The sequence below is a fragment of the Chelmon rostratus genome, chromosome 4 (genome assembly GCF_017976325.1).
Source record: "Chelmon rostratus isolate fCheRos1 chromosome 4, fCheRos1.pri, whole genome shotgun sequence".
Taxonomy (NCBI): domain Eukaryota; kingdom Metazoa; phylum Chordata; class Actinopteri; order Chaetodontiformes; family Chaetodontidae; genus Chelmon; species Chelmon rostratus.
In genome coordinates, this window is record NC_055661.1 from 23,921,674 (window position 1) to 23,946,317 (window position 24,644).

A 24,644-nucleotide genomic window follows, 5' to 3' on the forward strand; every position below is an offset into this window, starting at 1 on the left:
TTCAGGATGGGCTAAAGAAAATCAATTTATTCTTCTTTATGATTTGTAGTCTTTATTTGAAATAAAGATAAAGGTCACATTTTTGATGCTGATAGAACATGCCCACATTTATATCCAAATATAGGCTACTTTTTTGACGTTTTAAAAAGTATACAATCAAAAGTATAAAAAGTCTTCAGCGGATTTATTTTTAACTGGACTTTGAATGGGCTTCGAACTCACCGCGGCTCGTGAACCACCGGCAGACCCCGGAAGAAGAATCGTCCACGCGTGACTCGTTAACATTTGGGTTGCCAGGTTTAGGGACTCATGGTAATTTGAGGGATGTCAACGATTTGACACATTTGAGAATATATTTAGTTAATTCAGATGTGTTTCGTGGTTTTAAGCTTCAACACAGCTGTGTCTTATGAATGTAGCAGTCCACTAAACGTTAGACTGCAGACTAGAGTTAGACTACTCACAAAAATAGTGCTCTTAGCAGCAGCATACATTGACTTTAACGCGACAATGGGCTTCACTTACCACAGCCTCGTTTTAACTGATTGAGGCATACTCCTAAACCAAAAACCTACAATTAGCACTTGCAGGCCAGTAGATTTGCCAAATATTATTCCAGCCAACATCACAGAATTTTCTAACAATACAATATAATATAATATGCTTTTCATGTCTCAATGCATAATATGTACAGACTTAGTTAGCTACTATTATTAGGCCTACCATGGATTATTTTTACTCTAATCCTATGATTAATGCTAGCTATCCACCGCAGATAGTGAACATTGAAAGGAAAATATCTTTTGGGCTTGATGGTGTCAAATATGTCTGTTTGTTTGTTTTGCTTTTGCATACCACTGTCAAAATGTAGAGCTGGAGTTTCAGTACCATTAATGTCAACAGATTAGATAAGAAGTGTCTTGACAAACAAACTGGATCTAGGACCGTGCTCTGAGTGAGTGATATTTCTTGGTGACAGATGTACGACTGAGCACCTGCACAGGGGGTTAGGGTTGAAAGGGGGATATGAGAACGAAAATCTGGCAACTACAGTCTGCCATCTTTGATTGTGCGACAGGCCGCGGCGCGAGCGGGGCCTCACTCAACTAGAAAAACGGTCTGGCACGAGATAACGGGTGGGGAGAGACACAGAACCACGGGACGATTGCGTACCGGTTCCCGCTGTAACGGCCGAACAGACAAGAACAGACTGGCGTCTTAAAAACGGCGCAGAACACATAAAACGGTAGCCGCGCATGTGGAGAGCGGTTTGCTGGCAGCCACCGAGCAAAGTAGCTAACCATCGTTAGCTGAACTGGGTTAGCAGGGTAGCCAGCTTTTGTAATCCGCCGGCCAGACACATATTCGTCCACCACAAACCAGGCCGAAACCGGATTCCAAGTCAGGCCACACAACAGCCGAGAGGACAAAGAAGGCACCGGCGGTGGCAGGTGGGTCAGCATGTCATGCAAGTTGAAAATTTGAAGTTCTGCCCAGTAGCTGATGTGTTGGTGTTCACACAGCGCTAGCTGGTTAGCATGTTTGGCCACCAAAGGGCTGAAAGTGGATGTGATGGCGACTAGTGAGAAACGAAACTATGCTAAACGATGCAAGCTGGCGGCCTGCTCTCTAACAGCACCATATTTCATATTAGACATCAGTGTCGGCGTTGCTGGCTAGATTGTAATGTTAGCTTTTTAGTGTGTAACTTTTGCGTTATTAAAATGTTATTTGAGCCCAGTCTGGTTGAGTTCCGGGCGAACAGGGCCTCTACTCCCTGCCGGTATGAGGCACCCAGCCCACCAGTACTTTGACTCATGAAGAAGGATGGCCTGCATACTCATCAATGGCAGTGATTTACAGAATTCTCAGAAACAGTACGACGTTATAAATTTGGCTGTCACCTCATTTGAATTAGACTAAAATGCTGGCTATGTATAATGTCTTATTACCGTTACTTATAACGTTAATTTCTGTGCACTGATTAACACATTGGTTTCCCTCTCTGTCATGATATCTAGCAGAACCAACAGATGTAGTTATAAAGAAGCAATTTATTGTTATGTGAGTGTGCGCATTTAGAAGTTTGGGTTGTTCAATGTGAAAAACTCATGATTCATAAACTCTATTTGTACATGTGCAAACCACCTGGGAGATTATTAATAGGCAACATGGTGTTGTTTCTATATTGCTTCCATGATTAAAAAGGTGTCTGCATTTAATTAGGTTTAGGGAGGCCATTCAGACCGATATTGATTGGAGTAGTGCTTATTGATTTACCATTCAGTGATATGGCTGCATCAGAGATAGGTAGAAGATGCTGTAGATGGGACTATCTTTTGACTGATGTAAAGAAAAAGAGATGCTAGTGATTTCTGTGTTGTGGTCTTCTACACAATGCACTTAACTTTAATGTAGATGGATATCAAACTCAGCCTTTTATACAATGTCGGTTAATCCCCCAAAATGTTCCCAGGTGTGTACCTCAATCTGTCATATGCAGTAACAAATGTTTCATTTGGGCGTTGAATTCAAGCACTTTGGTGCCTAATGATTGAAAGCAAAGCTACCCTCCCATTTCTTGTGTGCTTGATGAAATTGCCCACAGGTCCCAAGGGAGACCATCTCAGTGGTATTGATGGCCTGGCATTGGAGAATCACACTGATCTTAAATGGATTCCAGTCCTCATCTTTTAACATGCTTTTTGCTCATTTGGCCAAAAACAATAAGCCAATGTAGAGATGATAGAAGAAGCCCTTTTCACATCTAAGTGAAACTTAAATGGTAGATCTTTCATGTGCTTATCAGTTAGTGGATATAACATTGCATTTATACATACTTATAGTTCAGTGTCTTCATGTTTATGTCCACTGTCTACTCCATACACACATTTAAGGATACAAAATTTAAAAACTAATCTAATTGTTGTAACTTTGGCTAGAATACCTAAACATGATTGACACAATATGTCTACCATTGTCATTGTAGAGATTTTGGACCTTAGTTCTTCACTTGACACAACATTACAATACAAACCAATAGAGACAATGACATACAAGCCTGTTCTTCCAGCACCCATCATTTAGGCCATCTACATGATTTCTCATTCTGTGACTTCACTGTTGCATTAGACAGGTCAGTTCCATGACCCGCTGCAAACAAAAGAATGGGGTGCACAAGCACTGTACAGGTAAGTCATCTGAGCCTACCCGCAGGTTGAACCTGGAAACAGATCTACAATGTTAAAGAGTAAGAATGTGCTACTGGGGCACTAACTTTTTGTGTTCCCTTTTCATTTAGACCTCCAATATAACTGCTCCAAGGCTTGTATTTTCTTGATGCTACTGGACACCTTAGTGTGCATAAGCAACAGCCATTCCACTATTAAAATGAACCTTACAATACTGTGAATTGTAAAGCCAAATGCTTGATTTGTTACGACAAAGTATCATCCACAAGACAGCAAAGTAATTTTATTAGCAAGATGGTTCGATGGATGCCAGCCAAATGAAAATTCAGCAGACAGCCAAAATCTGGGAGGATCCTTCTAAACACATACACACAAATAGACTCGGTCTTGTCTAGTAGAAAGACAAATGTTGGTGTTTTGTGTGTATTAGAAAAAGGGAGGAAAAGGGCCTACCTTAATGGATGGACTGCAGGGCTTTCCTCAAGGACCTGTAGTAGTCTAGCAATCTGGTTGTGTCGGGGGAGAAAAAAGCCCAAATTTGGTGGCCCCTGGCACATACTAATGCCTCTATTCCATCCTTTGCATTTATCTTAAGTATTGTTTATTTTAATGAGTTTGCCTGCCCATTTTTAAACATGCAGTGAATTATTGTAAGGGAGACTTAGGCTTCCTGTGTGTTTTAGCCCATACTGTCTGCAAATGGCTACTAATGTTTAAAATCACACTGACTCTGACTGTTCAGAACTTATGATTAATAATAATTAAACCTTATAAATATTTTTTTATTCATTGACACCTAAGCCTGTTACTTTGACAACCTTGCATGTTTTAGTGTGTGTTTCCAATGTATCTAAGAGATGGCTATGCTATAAAAAGCACAGTGTAACTAAAGATAATTAATTCGTTTAATATTAAGCCCATACATGTCTGTTAGTGAACTTTTTAATGTTTGCTGTGCAATCGTCAATTCTCTGCTACCAGTGTTTTCTGAAATGGCGCATCTAATGAGGATGTATAAACATAGCGACTTGCAAGTTGTTAATCAAACTGTGTCATTAGAATCAAAAATTAATATAATGAAGTAGTTGGTTGGTAGGACTTAAAGGAGTAGTTTGGTGTTTGGCCTGCAGCTGGTGCTTAGGAAAGTTATTGAACTGTGGTGCAGGGGTGCAGGGTCATGCTGGAGGTTGGGCTGAGCTGGTTGAGGCTGGGGACCAGGGATGCTGTTGTATGCTTGGTGGCAAATCTGGGGTCTTTTTTTTTTTTTTTTTTTTTGAGAGACGGAGATTGTACACTAACTTGACGCCATATGTTTGGAGGACGCATCCCCAGGTGACTCCAGGGTTCTCCTGTGTTGTCATTGACAGTGAACAGGTAGCATAATTTGTCATCAGTGCACAGAGGAAGTAGGACTGTCATTTGGGCTGGTTGGCCTCTTGCTGGTGTTCTCTCTTCCTGTTTGTTCTCTTAATGCAAACACATCCTCATCCTGTATCCCTCTGATATTAGAATGTATCTATACTCTGGCACACAGACAACCCAGTCCCTCTGCCCATCCTCTGCCCAACACTCTTTAAGCTGACCTTTCACAACAAGAGAATCGTGGCCAATTGACAAAAGATCTTTTCCTGGTGAATCAGCTTTATTTCCTTCTGTGTGGGGTTTGTAAAGATTCAGTCTTGACACCTCTATCTGGTTGGGGACTCTTTAAAACCCTCTGATTGGATCAGGCAGTTTTGATAAAATCATTGTGTGTTCTGTAGTGTGTTGGAGTCCGAGACAAACCCTCAGTAGCCAAGAGAAGGTGATGGTCTTCTAATACTTTACAGAGTGTTTTAAAATGAAGGGCTCCTGCTCCATTCAAATTGTCTTGCATCCCCACTTCCTGCCAAGCATCCTGACTGAACAGGACCAAACTGTACACGAAACACGGATTTATAATGATGATAAATACAACAGTTTCACTTGTCAATTCCTCATAAATTGTATCTGCTGATCTGTGAGCAGTTTTCTCTGCCAAATTTAGAAGCCACACTCAGTCTGGTTCTTCGCTTCAGCTAGATCATTTTTATGTCTTTTATTCTTCCGAAGTACACGCAGCATACAAATCAAGAAGCATGTCTTCAGAGAACTCTGAAGTGTGCAAGTTTGTGACAGCACTTAGACAAGGACTAGTGGTTGGCCTAAAAGACTGCAACAAGACCAGTGTAAACACTAATCACAGTATGTGGTGTCACCTCTTCAAAATTTTAAATCTCTTGTCTGTGCCAAGCTTCAGTGTCCGGTATTGTTTCTGGAGAACCATTTTCAGACAGCTGGAGAGTGTATCTGCAGATTCTTGGGCCCAGAGCCTCAATTGTCGTAATGTATCAAAGTGTCACCATTCCTCAGCCTTCAGGGATCCTCAACTACAGCCAGAACTAGAAAAATGTAGAAGAAAACAGTAAGAGAGCGTTGTGTTGCTTGCACTGTTTCGTTACATTGTCACTCCTTTGAAGAGCTGCACTTAAGCTACATGTTGTACCCTGGTCTTTTAATGGACACTGGACATTTTATTTATAGATCTGGGTATCTCTGATTAATAATGGTTCAACCATGATCCCTCTCAAAGCCCCATTACCTATGTGATGAATTGTATTGTACCAAAAAAAGGCGCTTCCTGTTTGTACATTTTTCTATATTCACTGTGTTCCACCTCCTTTTTGTGTTTTGTAACAAGCATGGCTTCCATTTGTATTCTTCACAGTACTCCATTGTATTGTGCATACTGCCATTGATAGAATGGGATTGGTTATTTGTACCTGCCTGTCCATTGTTGAATCATGTATGCTGTGATGTGATTTGACCAAAAGCTCAAAATGAAGTGAAAGACTGCATAGATCGAAGTGTGCAGAGGCACAGAAACACTTTCAGTTTCTTGACATTTGCCATTACAATACTTACTTTTTCTACATTTTATTTTACAATTACAGTCATCAGCGTCATCATAACTTCTCAAATGAAGCAGTGTTTATCTGAAAAGCACATAAATATGGTCATTCTATATTGTATTATACTATTTCTTTCATTAGAAGACTCATTATCCCACAGCGTAATCTAAAGTATTGATGGAACTGGACAAATTCATATAAGTACTAAGGAGCTGTATTGGCTAACATCAGTACTGATCCCACAGTTAAGTTTTACCGTCATGGTTTGGGCTCTCACAACATTTTTGCAAATAAAAGCACCTGGCTCTTTTTAAACGAAAGGACTTTTCCTTTAAGTGGATGTTCCTTTGCAAACTGTTCCAATGCCAAGTTGCAGAGAGACTGAGCTCATCAGAGCTGTCAGCTCCCCCCAACACACACCACCTCACACACCTAACCACACACACTCACAGACACTGTTCCACCGTTGCTCCGTTAATAATAAATGACCTCTGTGTGACTTAGAAAAGACACTGCAGCCCCAAACATGCTGTCTCTCTGTTCATAGTACTGCTCACTCCAGTTCACTTTTGGCCTTGTTTCTTGCTGCCCCTCCAAGTATCGTAAATCCTGCTCTATTTGCCTTCAGTCCCACCCCCCTCACCCCTGTCAGTATCGCTTGCTGCTTTATTATATGGGCTTCACAGTGCATACAAGATAAAAGTTGGTGTTTTGTCAATGGTAGTTTTTTGTTGTTTTTTTTTTGCCCATGCACAACATATCATTAATTGAAACAGCTGGCTACAGCGTTCTCTGAAATTCACTCACGCTCCGTTTTTTTTACAAAGCTCCATGGGGCCTTTTTTACAGCTGGCTTACTTGGAACAAACAAAGGTCAGAAAAAGTTTGGGCTTTACATTACTGATACTTATTAAAAAAGAAAACATGGGAGCACCCCCTGTCTTATAGATTTGCTCAGGCCATTTCCATTCAGGCAAAATAGTGGATTTGCGACAAAGGTCCTACATTAGGCTTCTTTTGTGTATGCTAGCCTCAAATACAAAGCTTTGCACCGTTGAAATTTAGATCAGGGCAGATACTGACATTGTTAAGTGTACCGGGTGTTGGAGTAATTAATAGTAATTAATATGCAGCATATGTATCATATCATTGTCCATCACAATATTTCACTGTGGACATTGTCGTCATATGACAATACTCAACCCTACTTTGTACCTACTCAAATTCCCCTACTGTCCAGTGTCCAATTATGGTTGTAATTGGTGACCCCCAATACATTTTTGTCTCTAAGTGGTTAATGTCATGTGGTTTGTTATGCTTTTGGATCTATGTAATTATTGTGGGTTGTGGTCTTGTGTCCAGAGCGTAACCTCTAACTTTTGTGGTGCTCTCATTTTTGTCTCACGCTCTTCTACAGGAGGCTGGTTCTGGGGGCGAGGCCAAAGGACCAGACTCAATGAGTTTCCAGCGAAATGTCCGAGAAGTCAGGGCAGAGCACCAAGGCAAAGGATGGCAAAACAAAGTATGCAACCCTTAGCCTCTTCAATACCTACAAGGGTAAATCTCTGGAAACCCAGAAAACTGCAGGTAAGCTCCCATAATTATTCCCGGTTGTATGCTATTGCATGTCATAATGACTGAATGGACTGTATTTGCAGTAGTTTTGCCTTAACTGGGTTCAGTTGATCAAGGGAATAGAATCATAAAAATGATCAAGATCCTACCCTGACCTTCTTTAAAACCCAAATCTTGCTTTTCTCCTACACATGAAACGCTTCTTCATCCCAGTGGCTGCCAGACATGGGCTCCAGAGTTTGGGCAAAGTTGCTGTCAGCCGGCGCATGCCCCCTCCGGCCAACCTGCCCAGCCTGAAGGCAGAGAACAAGGGAAACGACCCCAACGTCAACATTGTCCCCAAAGACGGTAGTGGCTGGGCATCTCGAACTGAGGCAGGGGACGAGAGGTGAATTTCATTAACTTGTGCATGTGTGTATGCATATTAAAACTGAAACTAAGCACTGTCCCTTTTGTGCTTCTCTAAATGAGGGTTTATGTTAAGTACTACAAAATAACTGGTCATATCTAAGTCAGAGGAGGAGGGCTCTGTCATTCACGCTTCAAATTTTAAATTTTTATGGAAACGCTGCCCTGTTACATGTGCCACAGGCAACAGGAGACACCCCCACCCCAGAACAAAGCAGCAGTGCTCCAGTCGCAAGAGCTTTCTGTTGGGGGCAGCCGCTCCTGGGCCAACAACAAGCAGGCACAGCTAGACGGTAAATATGCTCTACACAAGCTTCCAAGCATTACACCTACTCATAAAACATAGATTACCTGTGTTGTAGGCCCATGGTCCTACAGCACTCCAGCATTACAGGCTACATTGAATGCGAACCATTTGATCTCTACTAAATGTGATGTTGTGTTGGAAGGGGTGCTGTACTCCAACTGAGATTGCTGTTTCTCTCGAAGTCACGTTTTTTTATTCAGTCTTGTGATTTCTGTGCATTTCGAATAATGTGCATGTATTGTACAGGGGCTCCTCGTGTGAGCAGCCAATTTCACCAGGAGTTTCCCAGCTTGCAGGCGGCTGGTGAAGGGGAGAAAGGGGAAGGTCAAGAGGAGGAGCCTTATGGACCAGGCCCCAGCCTCAGACCTCAAAGTACGGCCACACTCATGCACATAAACATCATTCAGTGTTCACTGATTGCTTTCTGCTTGCTTGGTGTTCAGGAACCACATGCTTCCTGACTATAAGTCAAGTCCACCAATAAATATCTCTCTTCCTTCTGTCGTCTTAGATGTTGGCAGTTGGCGTGAGGGTGGAGGCAGGAATTTGAACACTGCACCCAGCCCCCCTGAGATGGACAACAGGGCTCCAGAGGAGGGTAGTACGGGCAGTACGGGCCTTGGTACCTCTACACCACCGGGGGAAGCTGATGAGCCTGGCCGAAATGTACCCACTGATGGTCAGAGGGAAAAGAGGGATGGCAGGGAGAGGTTGCCCCCCTCTGGCCCTCCTCAGCCTAAACTTAATGGGGGGCAGCAGCCTCCTGCTGGGATGCCAACTCACTTTGACCCCGCTTTCAGGAGCATGATGCCACCCTACGTAAGTCAGAGTTTGAGATTCTGGGCAGACCACATTCACGTATCAGAGTTACAGTATCTAGTTATAGTGTTGATCTCTTCTTGACCCTGTGTGATGATTACTCTGTTTGTTTTTTAGATGTTCCACGCCTATCCTCAAATGTCTTTTGGCCCAGGGCAAGCAAACTTCAGATACCCTGTACCACAAGATGGAGCAAAGTGAGTTCACATCTTAATGGCTAGGACCTAGATCCCTGGGTTGAAGCAAAATCAAAGATACATTTTTTTATTATATTTTTGATTATACTCTGGATTTTTCCTTGATAATTAACAAACAATTAAAGGTGATTTAAAATGCTTATATAAGATACATACCACCTTTCCTTAACAAGTTTCCTAAACAACAAGCATAAGATGTCGTAAGATCACACTGAAGCACATATTCCTCATATCAGTTCAAAAGGAGTCTTGTTTGTTTTTGGCATGATACTGCATCGTAGTACCTTGTATAGCAGGGGTGAGGAACCGTTTTTCTGTCAACGGCCATTTCACTTTTTCTAATATTCTTCAAGGGGCACACTGAATTATTGAACACATATCACACTAACACTAACTAGCCTTTGCACCCTTCATCTCCATGAATTATTTGAGATGAACTGACACTTTGGAACAGTTTTACTTTGTTTTGTACACTCTGCATCTGCTTTTGTTTTCTTGACAGTCACCAAGGTGCATTGACGTAGTATCAAACACTGTGTGCGTGTTAGGTTCAGGGACTGCTTGGAAAAATGTTACAGTCTACCATTTTTTATGTTTTGGAGGGGGGGGGTTTGTCACTGAAAAAAAAATTGCTTTTTTGTGTTTATGAATTGCCTCGCGAGTTGGATCAAATGGTATAAGACCTGGAGAAGGAAGTTCCCCACCCCTGTATAGAGTTCATTAGAGAAAATAGTTAATGTACTAGACCAGGTCCCATAATTAACCTCACTCTCTCTTTTTCTCTGTTGGGTATTCAGGGGTCCTCGTTCAGCACGACCCCAGCAGGCTCCCCCTCAAGCCTGGCTCCAAGACCCAGACAGACCCTCTATTGTCAGTGCAACAGAACTGAAAGAGCTGGACAACTTAGACACTGATGCTGATGAGGGCTGGGCAGGTTAGTAGCTATGCGTTAGCCCTGAACTCTAGTATTTAAGTAATCAGTCGAAAAAGGAAATTTCGCAGTAGTTACAGTATCTCTCAATCCTGTCCCTTCTACAATCCAGGAGCTCAGATGGAGGTGGACTACACTGAAAAACTAAACTTCAGTGATGATGAGGAGAACCAGGCTGCTAAAGAGAAGAGAGAAAACTGGTGGGTATTTTGAAGTTTGTTTTATCAGATTATGTCATTGTGCATAGTTGTCCGTACCAATGCTTACTAATTTTTACTTGCAACTGTATTACCGTAAAGTTAAACATGATGCTCACTCTGATGGGTTTCCTGTCTCGAAAAAAATTAAATCCTTTGCAAGTCGATTTTCATACTGTACACAAATGAATGGAGATAGGTATGGCTGCCTGCTTGTTAGGAGGTTGGTGCCTTAGGAGAGCTATCTTATGGGGATGATTGTCCGTTGAAATAACCTGTGATGTTTTTTGTCTTAACTGTATTGACATTATTTTCAGGGAGTGGATGGGCAAGGTGGAGCGTATAAGATCTCGGCCTACAGACAGTCAGGAGGGCTGGAAGGAGGGGTCTGAGGACCGCGGGAGCAGTAAAACTTCATGGGCTGACACTGTAGATCCCAGAGCGCCATCACCTGGCAGTGTGGGGCAGTACAATAAGTCGGCTGCTCCACAGGACTACCAGGTAAAGCTGAATACACACCACACAAGCCTCCCATCATGTATGCACTCTTCATTTTAACAGCAGCGTGATGACTGTGTCTGTCCTAATTTCTTTATTCTCCAGGGTGGCAGTCGTCCTGTTGGTGGCGGAGCAGCACGTGGGAGCAAGCCACAGGCTGCAGCACCACCTGGTGCCGAGGAAGACTCTGAAGCCTGGCGACAAAAACGCAAGAAGCCTGCAGAAGTTTCTGAAGCTGTAGAACGAGCCAGACGGAGAAGGGAGGAAGAAGAAAGGCGTATGGAAGAACAGCGACTCGCTGCCTGTGCTGAAAAACTTAAACGTCTCAATGAAAAACACCGCCAGGCAACTGAGGGCAAATCTGCCCCTGCTCAGACCACCAGTGATGACACAGGAGTGGCTCTTGAGGAATCCTCCTCATCAGCTCCTGCTCCTGTATCCAGTCCTGTACCTTCAATCCCAGTTGCACAATCACAGGCCCCAATCATGCAAGCTCCTCTACCTGAGAGGGCGGATCCAGACGTGGAGAGGAAGGAGCGAGAACGAGAGAGAGTCGAACCAAGTGTGGATGAGGAGGATCACTTACCTCGTCAGCCTAGCCCCCCCGTCCAGAGACCTGTGACCATAGCTCCAGAGCCTCAGAGTGAGGGAGAGAGCTCTTTGGTTGAGGTTGGCCCCCTGATTGAGGAGAACCAGGGTGACAGGACAACAGTGCCTATACGAGACTATTTCAACATAGAAGACAACAGAGGTTAGCTATGCTGGAGTATTTCTTTGCAGTTGCATGTATATGATCATTGTACAGGTGCAACTGACTGCCAACTGACTTTCATTAGTCACAGATGCCAATACTCTTGGTTTTGTTTTCTTTCAGTGGATGAGCCCCACCTGTCTCTGCCTCACATGGACACCCCCAGTGGTGAGGAAGTCCCTTTGGCACCACCACAACTGGAAGGAGAGGCGGCAGCTGCTATGCGTCCCTCTGTCACCTCAGGCTACTCCAAACAATTTCAGAAGTCTTTGCCACCTCGTTTCCTTAGACAGCAGGTAAGGAGATCCACATGTTGGCTTCTTGATGATGGCTTGGATGTTGCTGGTTAAATCATAGTAAATGGCTGTGTCAGGGATAATGAATATTAGTTTGATGTTGCACCTACTCTTTCAAAGAAAAAAGCATTTGAGGTTAATTAGATCTTTCAACAGTGGATGTGTCAACCAGTGATAGCTGGAGAAGTATAGGTGTACCTAATAGCATAATAAATAAGTGTATTGGGGCTAACGCCAAGGCTTTGGTTGAAGCAAATGATGATCTTAGGTGGAAATTTTGACAGCGTTGTGTTGTGAGAACAAGCAGATATGATGATATTGAACTGTCTGTAATACAGTGACAGCTGCTTACAATGTAGTATATACAAATTATTTTATTATTATTAGAACAAAGGTTCATTGATCACATTCTCTTTGTTGCTGTTCCTCATTGGTCTTGCAGGAGCAGATGAAGCAGCAACAATGGCAACAACAGCAACAGCAGAGTGGAGGCTCCGTGTCCCCATCAGGTGGTGGTGGAGTTCCAGCTACCCAACAGCAGCAGCAACACCGCTCCATGTATCAACCTATGGGCCCCCACCACCAGCACCTAGCCTCCATGGGTTTCGACCCCCGCTGGCTCATGATGCAGTCCTACATGGACCCCCGCATGATGTCAGGACGTCCTCCCATGGACATGCCAACTAATATTCACCCTGGTAGGGGGTTATGTGGAATAGCAATGGAGAATGAATATCTTTGTTTGTGCTTAATCTACCTAAAAACTGACAGATGTGCCAAACAGCCTGTTAAAAGTCATACTGTTCTGTTCCTCCAGGGAGGATGCCTCCTAAGCAGATTGTGCGCAGAGAGCCTGGTGACAACTCCAGCTCCAGCTCTGACTCCTTTGACCACTTGACTCGACCAATTCGTGACCATGGTCTGCCCTCAGACTCACGGATGGTATGGGGATCGGACCCATACCCACAGTCTGAGCCGTTGCCATCTGTAACTCCTCCAAAAGGACGAGATGAAAGCAAGGAGCCAAGGTGTGTATGTGTGAATGAATGATTGAATGAACTAATTAATTAATTAATACATAAGGAAAAGCTTTTGTTTTCTGCTCATGAAACAATTAAATATTTTTTCTCTACAGGATGGACTCTGGTTTGGATCTGGACAGGGGTCTCCCAGCTATGTATCCCCAGGACCACAGTGCATTGGACTCGCATAAAAGTAACTTTTTCCAGGACCCTACAGAGTCCCTGTCAACATTTACCCAGGGCCCAGAGGATTCATCAGGGCCTCTAGACAGAGTCTCTGTAGGCCCGGCCTTTGACCCTGAGGAGCCAGGACTACCCAGTGGGGAAGAGGTAGAAGCTCTTGGTCAAGCTATGCTCCAGAGGAGTGTCTCGCAGGGCTCCAGCCACTCCCTCAAGCTGGATGAGCCCAGGTTTGATGGGCTGCCCGTGGGAGCAAAATCACTAGAGCTACAGGACACAGGAGAACGGGTTGATGATAAGCCCCAGAATGAACTCTATCCCCAGGCTGCAGTGGCAAGCAACAGGGCTACACCTCCCGCTGATGGATTACACAAACAAGAGAAGCTGCCTCTGCCAGCCCCTAGCAAGCAGAAAACTGACCTGCGCTGGGGTGGGAGATCAGGGGCCGGACGCAGAGAAGGGCCAGGCGGAGAGAGACCTGTCCGCAGGTCTGGCCCTATAAAGAAGCCTGTCTTAAGGGATATGAAAGAAGAGAGGGAGCAAAGAGAAGAGAGAGAAAAGCGTCACGAGAGAGGGGAAAGAGGAGACCGATCCAAAAAGGATCAGTCCTCCAAAGCTCCTTCTGCAGCTGCTGCTGTGTCGGAGGGCTCCAGGCCTCAGGGTGAGGGGAAGAGAGAAGCTGCTCAGGTGGAGGAAATACCAGCTCTTCATCAGAGAACCAGGGACTCCCAGCTTTCATCTGGGGCTCCCACCTCTTCCTCCCAGGAGGAGAAAGCAGACAAGCCACCCAGCAATGACAAACATCCAGAACCCAAACTGCCCTCCAGGAAGGAGTCCAATCTTCCTCCACGTGCCTACCGACGAGAGGAAAGAGAGAGGGAACGTGAGAGGGAGAAGGAAATGGACAAGGACAGAGAGAGAGAGTGGCCGGCTGACTCAAATTTCAAAGGACGTGGTCGGGGGGAGTATTACTCCAGAGGACGGAGCTACCGGGGGACTTACAGTGGCCGAGGCAGGGGGAGTCGTGGTCGTAGCCGGGCAGAATACCCTTACCGAGAACCCCGATCACGCTCTGATTTACCTTCTGCTGGAGGTGCTGCTGCCTTCCGCAACAGGGAGGAAAGCGAAACACGCAGCGAGAGCTCAGACTTTGAGGTTATACCAAAACGTAGACGCCGCCGTGGTTCGGACACAGATTCTGAAAGTGAAGGTGGGAGGGAGTCTGCCAGTGATACTGGACCCTCTGACCGTGAGCCTAGCACCAAACCTAGCCGTCCACTGAGACGAGAGCTCCCTGGGGAGGCCCGGTCTGGGCCCCACAAGCCAGGCTTCGGACTTCCTCACATGGGGGAAAAGGTTGGATCTAGAGGGGATGATGAAAGCAGGCCCAAGCCAGGATTTCTTCCTAAAGGAGAGCCTTCTCGGCGAGGAAGAGGAGGACTATACAGTAGACGAGGTGGGGCGAGGGAACGCGGCGGCCCTCGCTCAGCTCCTCTTAGACGGCCAGCAGCTAGAGAGTCCTCCTCTCAGTGGCCCTCTAAACCCATGGAGACATTCAGGCCGGAGGACACAGAGTCCACACCAAGATATGACAATCCTCCCACTGACCGACGACCCCCTAAATCTGATGGCAAGAAATTTGGCGATGGGGCTCCTCAGAGTAGTAGAGAAAGACCTCGTCGATCCAGACCAGCACGGCCCCCCAGGCAAGATAAACCTCCCCGCTTCAGGCGCTTGAAAGAGCGGGAGGCTGCAGTGTTAGCTAGTGGAGAGACAGCCCCAAGTCCCCCTGTCCCTCTACTCCCAGTGCCTGCTGCTGCTGTCCCTAGCTCTAGCTCTGTCCCTGCCCCAATCTCACTCTCCCCAACCCTGTCTAGAGCTCCAGGAACCCCTGTAACTGTGCCTGCGGATGTGGCAGCCACTATGCCTGCAATGGATTTGCCTTCTCCTATAGAAGCTCCTTTGCCAGAGACCAGCAGCCCCAGCATCACTGCAGTAGGTACCAAGTCCCCTGACTTGTCCAACCAGAACTCTTCGGATCAAGCCAATGAGGAATGGGAAACTGCCTCTGAGAGCAGCGACTTCAACGAAAGGAGAGAGCGAGAGGAAAGGAAAGGAGCACTAGAGGCCGCTAACGAAGCAGCCACTGCCTCTGCCCCGGCACCTGCGCCCCCTCAGGGCTCTCTGACCCCCAATAAAAGTCCTCCTGATGGAGGGGTTACTCAAAAACGTGAAGGGGCTCCTGCAGCCAAGAGGAGTTTCTCTAGTCAGCGGCCTACAGAGAGACAGAATCGTAGAGGCAACAGTGGAGCCAAACCAGGCCGGAGTTACACAGGGGGCAAGGGAGAGCGGAGGGGAGGGGCCAAAGCCGGTCGTAAAGGGTGAGTTTGAACAATCAGGCTTTGTCTGTTGTTAAGCATTTATTTTGTCTGCTTACATTAACACTTGCACAATGAAGTTGACTCAGTGAACAGTGGGCAGTAGAATAACACGGCAGGTTTATTCACACACAATAAACCTTTTGTGCACTATTCCTCCTAATCAGTATAGTAATTAGGTTGCGCTGCAGAACACGAATGCAGAATCTACATGTCTAAATTTGGTTGACAGGTAACTAAACATGGCATAACTGTGGTGGTATTTTTAGATTCTTACTGGACATTGGCTATAACATTTCTATTGCAGAACAGAGTGGAAACGTTTTCTGCCTTCAACTAGTACATCAACACACTTGTTGTCTAGTGGCTTCTATATCGTCTACTTCAGTGAGAGGATGGTGATAAATAATAGAAGCACAATTTTTTGCTTGCAAATGAGAAATTTATTTACACAAATCTTATGTCACTGCATTATTAAGTTACATGTAAGCATTCTTTGTGTCCCAGGCTTTCACTACCACACTGTCAGCAACTCAGTTGTTCTCGCTGTCTTCAACATGTGTCTCTGAATCAAACAGTCCTGCAGCCCAGCAGAACCCAGATGCGATGGCACCAACAGCAGGTGGAGCAGCCCAGAGGTCTACAAAAGAGCAGTCTGCCCGCCGCAAAGATGAGGCCAAACAGGCCGCCAAGAAGCCGAAGGAGAATGCTCTTTCTCAGTTTGATCTTAACAATTATGCCAGTAAGTAAACACATTGATACTCTGACACGTCTCTCTTACTGATGAGTCAAGAGCCGTTACCAGGCTCCCACTGCTCGTCACCTGAAAAGTGAATATAAATAGTGATTAATCGATCTGGCATTTTAAGATCAACGGCATCGTCTGATTGATTGAGCAAAAAATGTCTGCAAACATGTCAGAGACGATGCGCCTTTTTTCCCAAAAAATATTTTTCTGTGTTCAAGTGAATGATTCATGCACTAGATTTATGTAAAAAAAAATGTTAATTGGGACCCCAAACAAAGAAAAATGCTGCTGGGTGTTACTCTGTGCACCAACATTATTTATTTTTGAATTGATTTATGTAGGTTTACAAATTTTTGTTGTCTCTCAGAAACAAGGAGTTGGTGCTATCTACTGATAAATGCTGTTGTGCATTAAAAAAAAAAAAGATTTTTCATTCATAAGCATTTTTAGAAAGTTCAGTTTTTTGATTGAACATGTATTTAGTTAATACATTTTTTTATTTAGTAATTGCTCTGTAGTGTGTTATTTTATAAATGTTAATTTAAGTTCTGCAATTGTCTCAACTGTTATTATAAAATTGTATTTTATACAATACAAAAAAAAACGAGATATCGTGATATTTCTATGGGCCCTCAGCTGCCCTGTATTGACATCAGCCATTGAAAAACCCATATCAGATGACCACAAAATGTAAATGTTTGGATCCCTCTTTGTCCCGTCACTGTAGGTGTTGTGATCATCGATGACCACCCAGAGGTCACTACCACAGAGGACCCACAGTCTAGCACCAATGACGACGGCTTCACAGAGGTGGTTTCCCGTAAGCAACAAAAACGCCTGCAGGACGAAGAGAAACGGAAAAAGGAAGAGCAGACTACTCAAGTAAGAGGAGGCCCAGCTTGTGTTATATTATTTAAAAACTTTTCCTTGAATAGCAGTGCTTTGCTTTGGTGATAATGAGCTGTACCTCTTTGATAGAGTATTGCCTCTATGGATACAGCGTACTGTAGTAATTCTTCTTATACTCGACAGAACTGGAGTAAAAAAGGCTCTGGTGAGAAGGGCAGAGGAGGTGGAGGAAAGCTGCCACCAAGATTTGCTAAAAAGCAGTCATCACAACAACAACAACAACAGCAGCAGCAGCAGCAACAGGCCTCACAATCTCAACCTCCTGTAGCTCCCACACCCCAAGCCCAACAGCAGCCTCCCATTTCTGCTCCCCAGCATCCTCACCTTGCCCCGTCCCAGCCCGCTGCATCCCCTCAGACTCTGGAAGGAACAGTGGCTCCTCTGCCCTCCATCCCCCCTGCCACTGTTGACTTTACCTCAAAGAGCCTACCCCCCGCACCTACGCAGACACACAGCAATCTAGGTACAGAACTGTGGGAGAACAAGGTAGCGGGCTCCACTGTCCTTCCTGATGTCAAGAAACGTGAGTGGATACATCAATTCTTGTTAAAAATGCCTTAAATTTGTCTTGACTCTTGAATCTGGAAATCCAGAAGTTAATTTATCAGCAAGTTGTTATCTAAAATATGTAATATGTTTATTCCAGTTGGTCCAATCAGCCCTCCCCAGCCACCGTCTGTGAGTGCCTGGAACAAACCTCTTACCTCCTTTACTGGCACTGTCTCCTCTGAGGTATGTCATCTTTTGCCATTGTTTTGATGAATGTATGCTCCTTCTGATGCTTTTAACGTGCTAAACCATGAAAAATGTTGTTTTTGTGTCAGAGTGTGAAGCCTGGATCAGAGGGCAGTGTCGAATTGGCAATAGACAGTATTCAGTTTGGAGCACCATCGTCTGCAGGCAGCACTGACAGTGATGGAGTTCCAGCGTTGCTTGAAACTGGCTCTGAAAACAAACTACCTGCTCCCAAAGAACAGAGACAGAAACAACCTCGAGCTGGCCCAATCAAAACACAGAAGGTAACTCTATGGTGGTAGAAACTTTTAAGCTGTCGAACAAACATCACTGATTCCTTGTAATTCTTTAAAAACTCCACTTAAATGTTGAATCCCCCACAGCTTCCTGAAATGGAACCAGTTGAAACCAAGGAGTACAAGCCAGGTCCCATCGGTAAAGAGCGCTCTCTAAAGAACCGCAAGGCCAAAGACGCACGTGGAGGTGAAGGTGAGGGGCTGGAGGGGGGAGTCCCTGGAGGAGTCGTCAGCAGAGCCACAGACTCCAGTCCACCCACCAGTGATACCGCAGTACCAGAGCTGGGAGGAGACATCGAGGGCATGATCACAGTCCCCTCAGCAGAGTACAACAGTAACTCTAAGGTATATCACTGTCACATAACCTCACAGCTCAGCCTTATGTTTGTTTTTGATGAGTGAGTCACGTGAACCAGTTTTTACTAACTCCAGATAACATTTTTATGTCTTTCCCTCTCAGGAGTCTGTCACCGACTACACCACCCCCTCCTCCTCGCTGGCTGACAGTGTCCCCACAGGCGGGAACAAAATGGAAGAGAGTTTGGTGGCAAATGTGAGTACACATCCTTACACCGGCACAAAACACTGTACAGCTTTTTTTTTTTTTTTTTTAATTTGAAGAGATCACACAGTTGTTTTAAGATAGCATTACTCAAACACTGCTTTGGTGTTTTTTTTTTTTTTTTTTGGTTGTGTTTTTAGGTGGCACTACCTCACTCGTTGCCCCTTCCTCGACGAGAGACCCTGCAGCAGAGCTCCAGCCTTAGCACCGTCTCTCCTGCCACTGTTGACCTAACACTAAAGGTACACGATTCAGGAAACTTCAACATGACTTTCTTGAAGAAATATCTCTGTGTAGAGTGTCTGTGAAACATTACCTGAGCTTTCATTTCTTTCTGTCTCCTCCTCAGATGGAATCGGCTCGTAAAGCGTGGGAGAACTCCCCGAGTCTGGAGAAGAATTCTCCGGTCACATCCTCTTCCTCCCCAATCACCTCCTGTGCATCTTCTTACTCCACCTTCTCCTCAGCCTCCATGCCACAGATCCCTGTGGCCTCTGTTACCCCCAGCACCTCACTGTCAGGTAGCATCTTCAGCATACCTCCAACGGTATTGTTTGACTGGCATTGTACAGAACACTGACTCACCTGTGTGCCCCTGTGTCACCCTGCAGGTTCTGGTACCTATACAACCTCATCCCTCAGCACCAAGACCACCACAGCCTCTGACCCCCCTAACATCTGCAAGGTGAAGCCCCAGCAACTGCAGGGTGGAAGTCTGTCCTCCTCCAGCAGTAGCAGTAGTAGCAGCAGCTTCTCTCAGTTGGGCTGCGTGCCCCCCCTCCTGCCCCAGCAGCAGCAGACCCCACAGGTGTACGTCTCTCAGTCTGCAGCAGGTGAGAGAAACATGACGCTGGACCGTGATGTTAGTTACGCTATACCACATGTTGGCTGCTTTGAAATGAGGTTTAGTAAGTGCAGATGGTTTGTTCTTGAACATGATAATCATGTTTTTAATATCAAATTAGAATGCAGACTTTTGTTTTTTGGCAACCACATTAGTTCCATACTTGGAAGAGCTGTTCATGTCTGCTACTAATCACCAATATTTAATCCCAGGTTCTGCAGCTCAGATCCCAGCCTTCTACATGGACACAAGCCACCTCTTCAATACCCCCCACCCTCGCCTGGCACCTCCCTCCCTGGCGCAGCAGCAAGGTTTCCAGCCCGGCCTATCGCAGGTAGGGTTTTCTGTGAGTCAGTGACATGCTCCAGGAATGGTTTTAAATGCCCAAGGTTAAACTGCCCATCTGTGTTTCTCCACCTTATAGCCGACAGCAGTGCAGCAGATTCCCATCCCTATTTACGCTCCACTGCAAGGTCAGCCACAACACCAACACACACACCAGGCTCAGCTAGGACTCAGCACCGGTCCTCCCGTCTCCCAGCCGCAGGACCTGTTCAGCTCCTCTCTGCAGCCTTACAGGTAACATATTACACTGCAGGCATTCTGTTCTCTGCTTTAAAACATAGTGGAAACGTTGTTCCATTTTGACTGACTGACTCACCACTGTTTTGTCATCTGATCCTATGTCCTGATCTGTCCTCCATCAGGTCTCAGCAGGCGTTCATGCAGAGCAGCCTGTCACAGCCCTCCATGATGCTGTCAGGACCATCCCTGCACAGCTATCCCGGCGTGCAGGCACCTGAGCTGGGCAAGCCTCAATCTAATCTGGCCTATCAGCAGCCCTCCTCTACCCAGCACATTCCCATTCTGTTTGAGCCGCAGCTCAACCAGCCGTCTGGCATGGGAGGCTCCCAGCTCATTGACACACACCTGCTGCAGGTAACCAATCTGTTCAAAGGAAATATTTCATTCTTCTTTGTAATATAGCCTGAGATTTTCTCACAGATATCTGTATTTATTTTTTTTGTGCATGTACTTCTATCTGACATATTAGCATCTTTGTTTTAGGCTCGACAAGGGATGAATCAACATTCAAACATGTACTCTGGGCAGGTGCAACAGCATGGCCAGAGTAGCTACTATAGCAACACTCAGTCGCCCAGTTCTGCAATGCAACAGGTAACCTGATACATGAACATGATAATGGACACTTAATGTGTATAAATTTGGACTTGGTGTGAAAAAAAGCAGCATAATTTTCTGTTATTGATAAATTGGTGACTCGATTAATTGCTTGCTCGTTTCTCATGATGTAACATTTGTGTGTCTTTAATCTCTCTCCAGGTGACAGTCCCTCTGCCCAATTCCCAGTTGTCCCTGCCAAACTTTGGCTCAGGTGGAGGCCAGCCCCTCCTGGCACTGCCCCCGACTCCTCCCCAGGCCCAGCCCCCCAACATAAACCGACAGCCCCCTGTCTCCCAGCCATACCGAGGCATCATGGGCCCCAATCACAGCATGATGCAGCCTCCCACCAGCAAGGTACTGTAGACTGTGTGTGTGTGTGTGTGTGTGTGTGTGTGTGTGTGTGTGTGTGTGTGTGTGTGTGTGTGTGTGTGTGTGTGTGTGTGTGTGTGTGTGTGTGTGTGTGTGTGTGTGTGTGTGTGTGTCTCAGACACACACACAGAGGCTGGTTTTGATTTTTAGAAGTGGAGCTGTTACAGTTTTTTTTTTTTTTTTTGTGCTGGCACTTTGCAGATGGACATGGATCTGAAACTGTTTGGCAGTGGGATGGATGTGAAGCCTGGAACCCCTCCTGTCAGTGCCAGGAGCACTACACCCACCTCCAGCCCTTACAGGTACCACCCCCAGATTCACAGACAGACACACACAGGGGAACCAGAAAGCCACAACAAGCGCAACAGACTGAAGTCAACAATGTGGTTAACCCATCATGTGTCATTTTGTCATGCACATTATTCTCACTGTCATCTGCAGGGCCAGCTCCACCTCTCCTAGTAGCCAGTCCAGTAAGATGAACAGTATGCTGTACCAGAAGCAGTTTCAGCCAAGCTCGGCCGGCATGAGAATGACACAGCACTTCCCTGGCCAGTTCAACCCACAGGTGGAGTACTGATCACACAGTCTGTGTTTTGATTATGTTTATATAATTCACTGGTTATCAGCATGAAAGACAACTGTCACCTCTTCATTTCAGATTCTGTCTCAGCCCAACATCGTCTCTCCTCTGGTTCGACCTCCTCATGCTAACTCGTTTGCTGGAGGTGTCCAGCGCTCTCCCATGGGCCCTCCTATGTCACCCAATGTGGGCGGTGGACTCATGCCCCACCCTCGACCTCAGCACCCGCAGCACAGCCAGCACCCTCCCCGAGGACCCCCCGGACCCTCCCTTGCACCCAGAGGAACACAGGCGGCTCTGAAAGCTGAGCAGGACCTAAAGGTCTGGTTCTATATTTGATCTGCTGTGCATCTGATTTATTAACTGGGCCGTCAGAGGGTGACTTCAATTTTTGCTCTGTCGCTCCATGTAGGCAAAGCAGCGGGCGGAGGTGCTCCAGTCCACTCACAAGTTCTTCTCAGAGCAGCAACAGCAGCAGCAACAACAGCAACAGCAGCAACTCAAGGCCCCGCAAGTCAGCAAAGTGTCCCGGCTCGATCAGGGAGGAAAACCCCCGCTCGACACCTCAGCCCCAAATCACCAGACAGGAGGCGACCGCCCAGATTCTGACAAACCCCCCATCTCCACGGCCAAGCCCATACGGACTGGCCCCATAAAACCGCAGGCCATCAAACCAGAAGAGGGCAAGTAAAGAGCGGCCGACCCTCTTCAGATGACGATATGCATGGATGGAAGAGAGAGAGAATCTAGCCCCATTCACTCAGTCACCACCTCATATCAGCCCTGGGGGACAGTGTGGGGGAGGAGGATGAGTTGAGATCCAGATGGTAGTGGTTGCGGAGAGTAGGCGCTGTCCTGCGTATACATAATCCTCTTCTTTCTTCCCCTGTCTTGTCCCACTGTAGGTGACGGCGTTTGAGTTGGATTCTTCCATCGTATTTAGATGGCGATAAAATGGCCGCACAAGTTGTTCCATAGAAATCTACTGTGACAGTAGATAAGAGGCGAGTCGGAGGAAGAAAATTGAAATGAGATTTGCTGCTGAGTTTGCCATTTTTATAGCTCCTGATTTCTGTTCCTTTATTTTATTTCTTTTTCCCCAGTAGGATCACGCGTACTATAGGAGAACCGTGTTTTGTTAACGAAAGAATGAATCAGATTTGTTTTTGTAGTCAAAACCATATGTTAAGGAGATGTCATTTAGTGAAGCACACTTTTTGTTGCCCGCTCTCCCATCATAACTAATCCAGAGATTTGTGCACGTGGAGATGCACCACATTGCCACACATGCGCGCGCACACACACACACACACACACACACTCAACGGTTTCATCCACGGTTACGGCACAGAGACATGAAATCAGAAATTCTGTTGTCATTTTTTGTTTTGGGGGTTTTTTGTTTTGTTTTGTTTTACCAGAATGGAAATGTGAAAAATTGCAGCAGTTAATTGAATTTAATGATTGATTTATTGATTAGTCTGCCTGTGAGCCTTTGCTCATGCCTTCTGCTCTCATCTCCTTGCCTGAGAATTATTGACGTGTTGGGGTGTGTGTGTCGGGTGTGTGTTTGTGGTATGAACAGAGGGGGAAAGCTTGTTGCTGGACTCTCCTGTATATTTAGCCAAAGGTTAAAGCAGCGCAGAGATGATGTCACGGCCTTTTACGATTGCTGTTGCCATGGCAGCACAGTTTCGAGCGGGACTTCAAGGATTACATGGATGATGTATGATCACTACTTACAGTTTAGGGGCTACTGTCACACACCCTTTCACTGCTGTCACACCCATCCTTGCTGTCACACAAACACACACCTATACACACTTCACTGTAAAGCACCCAGACCTGCTGCTATTGACTGATTTCAGTGCCCTTAGCTAGAGTATAGCAGGATAGGGCTATTTAGAGGGATAGTAAACGGTGAGGAGTTGATTGTTGAAACCGTAGAAAACTTTTAAGTGTGTCTTGTTCTTGTTCCCCCTCTTCGCGAGGGTTGACATACACAGAACGAGGAAAAAGATGGAATGAGAAGCCTCGTGTTCTGAAGGGTTTGGGCAGAGGGACACTTATTGTTTTGTTGTCTTAACTGATGAGAGCAATCAGTGCTGTTTTCTGTCTCTGCCTCACCTCCACTGGCTGTCCCACCCACAATGCTTTCATCTCGGGGTTGTGGTGACAAGGGTCCTTCAGATATGTACAGTAGTATGCACCCTGAGGTGGGGAGGGTGTCCTCCTCACCTCAACCCCAGCCAGGGGAAGAGTCCTTGCTTTGGAGGATGAAAGAGGGGAGGGAGGGTAATGTTTTTTTTGTTTGTTTGTTTTTTCTTTTTTGTTCTTTTTTTTTTGTTGAACTTGTACAGGGGTTTCATCGCTGTATTAAAATATGTACGGTCTTATTTACATTCTCTCGGTTTGGTTACAGAAACTAATAAAAATAATATACTGTAAAGATTTCTTTTCTGGGATGTTTGATTTTTACTCGAAGACATCTTCCACAGTTTTTCTCATTTATTTTGCTCTGCAGCTGAATCAAAATCAGCACGAGTTACTTCTGACCACCAGGTGTCACTACAACACTTAACAACTAATAGCATTTCAGGGTGCCTAGATAAGTAATGGGGTAATGCTATGCATGAGTACCACATTTAAATGATCTACTATTTAATTGGGTTGATAAGGTGTAAAAAGATGGCTGTATCAGTGGGAATGAGTGAGTTGGTGATGGTTTATTGA

The 24,644-nt window shown here is 45.6% G+C and overlaps 1 protein-coding gene across 1 annotated transcript; it reads left to right on the forward strand.

The window, feature by feature from the left end:
- The first annotated feature begins 1,084 nt into the window (after positions 1-1,084).
- On the forward strand, positions 1,085-24,341 carry prrc2c (proline-rich coiled-coil 2C). Its single transcript, XM_041934969.1, has 34 exons — positions 1,085-1,451; positions 7,539-7,708; positions 7,910-8,084; positions 8,288-8,397; positions 8,658-8,783; positions 8,923-9,230; positions 9,348-9,427; positions 10,225-10,361; positions 10,471-10,558; positions 10,873-11,056; positions 11,159-11,804; positions 11,928-12,100; positions 12,543-12,798; positions 12,918-13,128; positions 13,236-15,683; positions 16,259-16,422; positions 17,156-17,310; positions 17,461-17,860; positions 17,984-18,069; positions 18,162-18,356; positions 18,456-18,713; positions 18,829-18,921; positions 19,071-19,172; positions 19,280-19,451; positions 19,542-19,763; positions 19,987-20,108; positions 20,199-20,353; positions 20,482-20,713; positions 20,843-20,953; positions 21,119-21,313; positions 21,530-21,630; positions 21,770-21,896; positions 21,990-22,232; positions 22,324-24,341. The coding sequence occupies exons 2-34, from the start codon at positions 7,594-7,596 to the stop codon at positions 22,600-22,602; spliced, it is 8,469 nt and encodes a 2,822-aa protein (XP_041790903.1). The 5' UTR covers positions 1,085-1,451; positions 7,539-7,593; the 3' UTR covers positions 22,603-24,341.
- Positions 24,342-24,644: the final 303 nt, after the last annotated feature.

Coding starts and splice junctions, on each gene's coding strand:
- prrc2c (XM_041934969.1), top strand. CDS start 7,594: ATGTCCGAGAAGTCAGGGCAGAGCACCAAGGCAAAGGATGGCAAAACA. Junction 8,784..8,922: donor CCCCAGCCTCAGACCTCAAA/GTACGGCCACAC, acceptor CTGTCGTCTTAG/ATGTTGGCAGTTGGCGTGAG. Junction 20,354..20,481: donor TCCTCTCTGCAGCCTTACAG/GTAACATATTAC, acceptor GTCCTCCATCAG/GTCTCAGCAGGCGTTCATGC.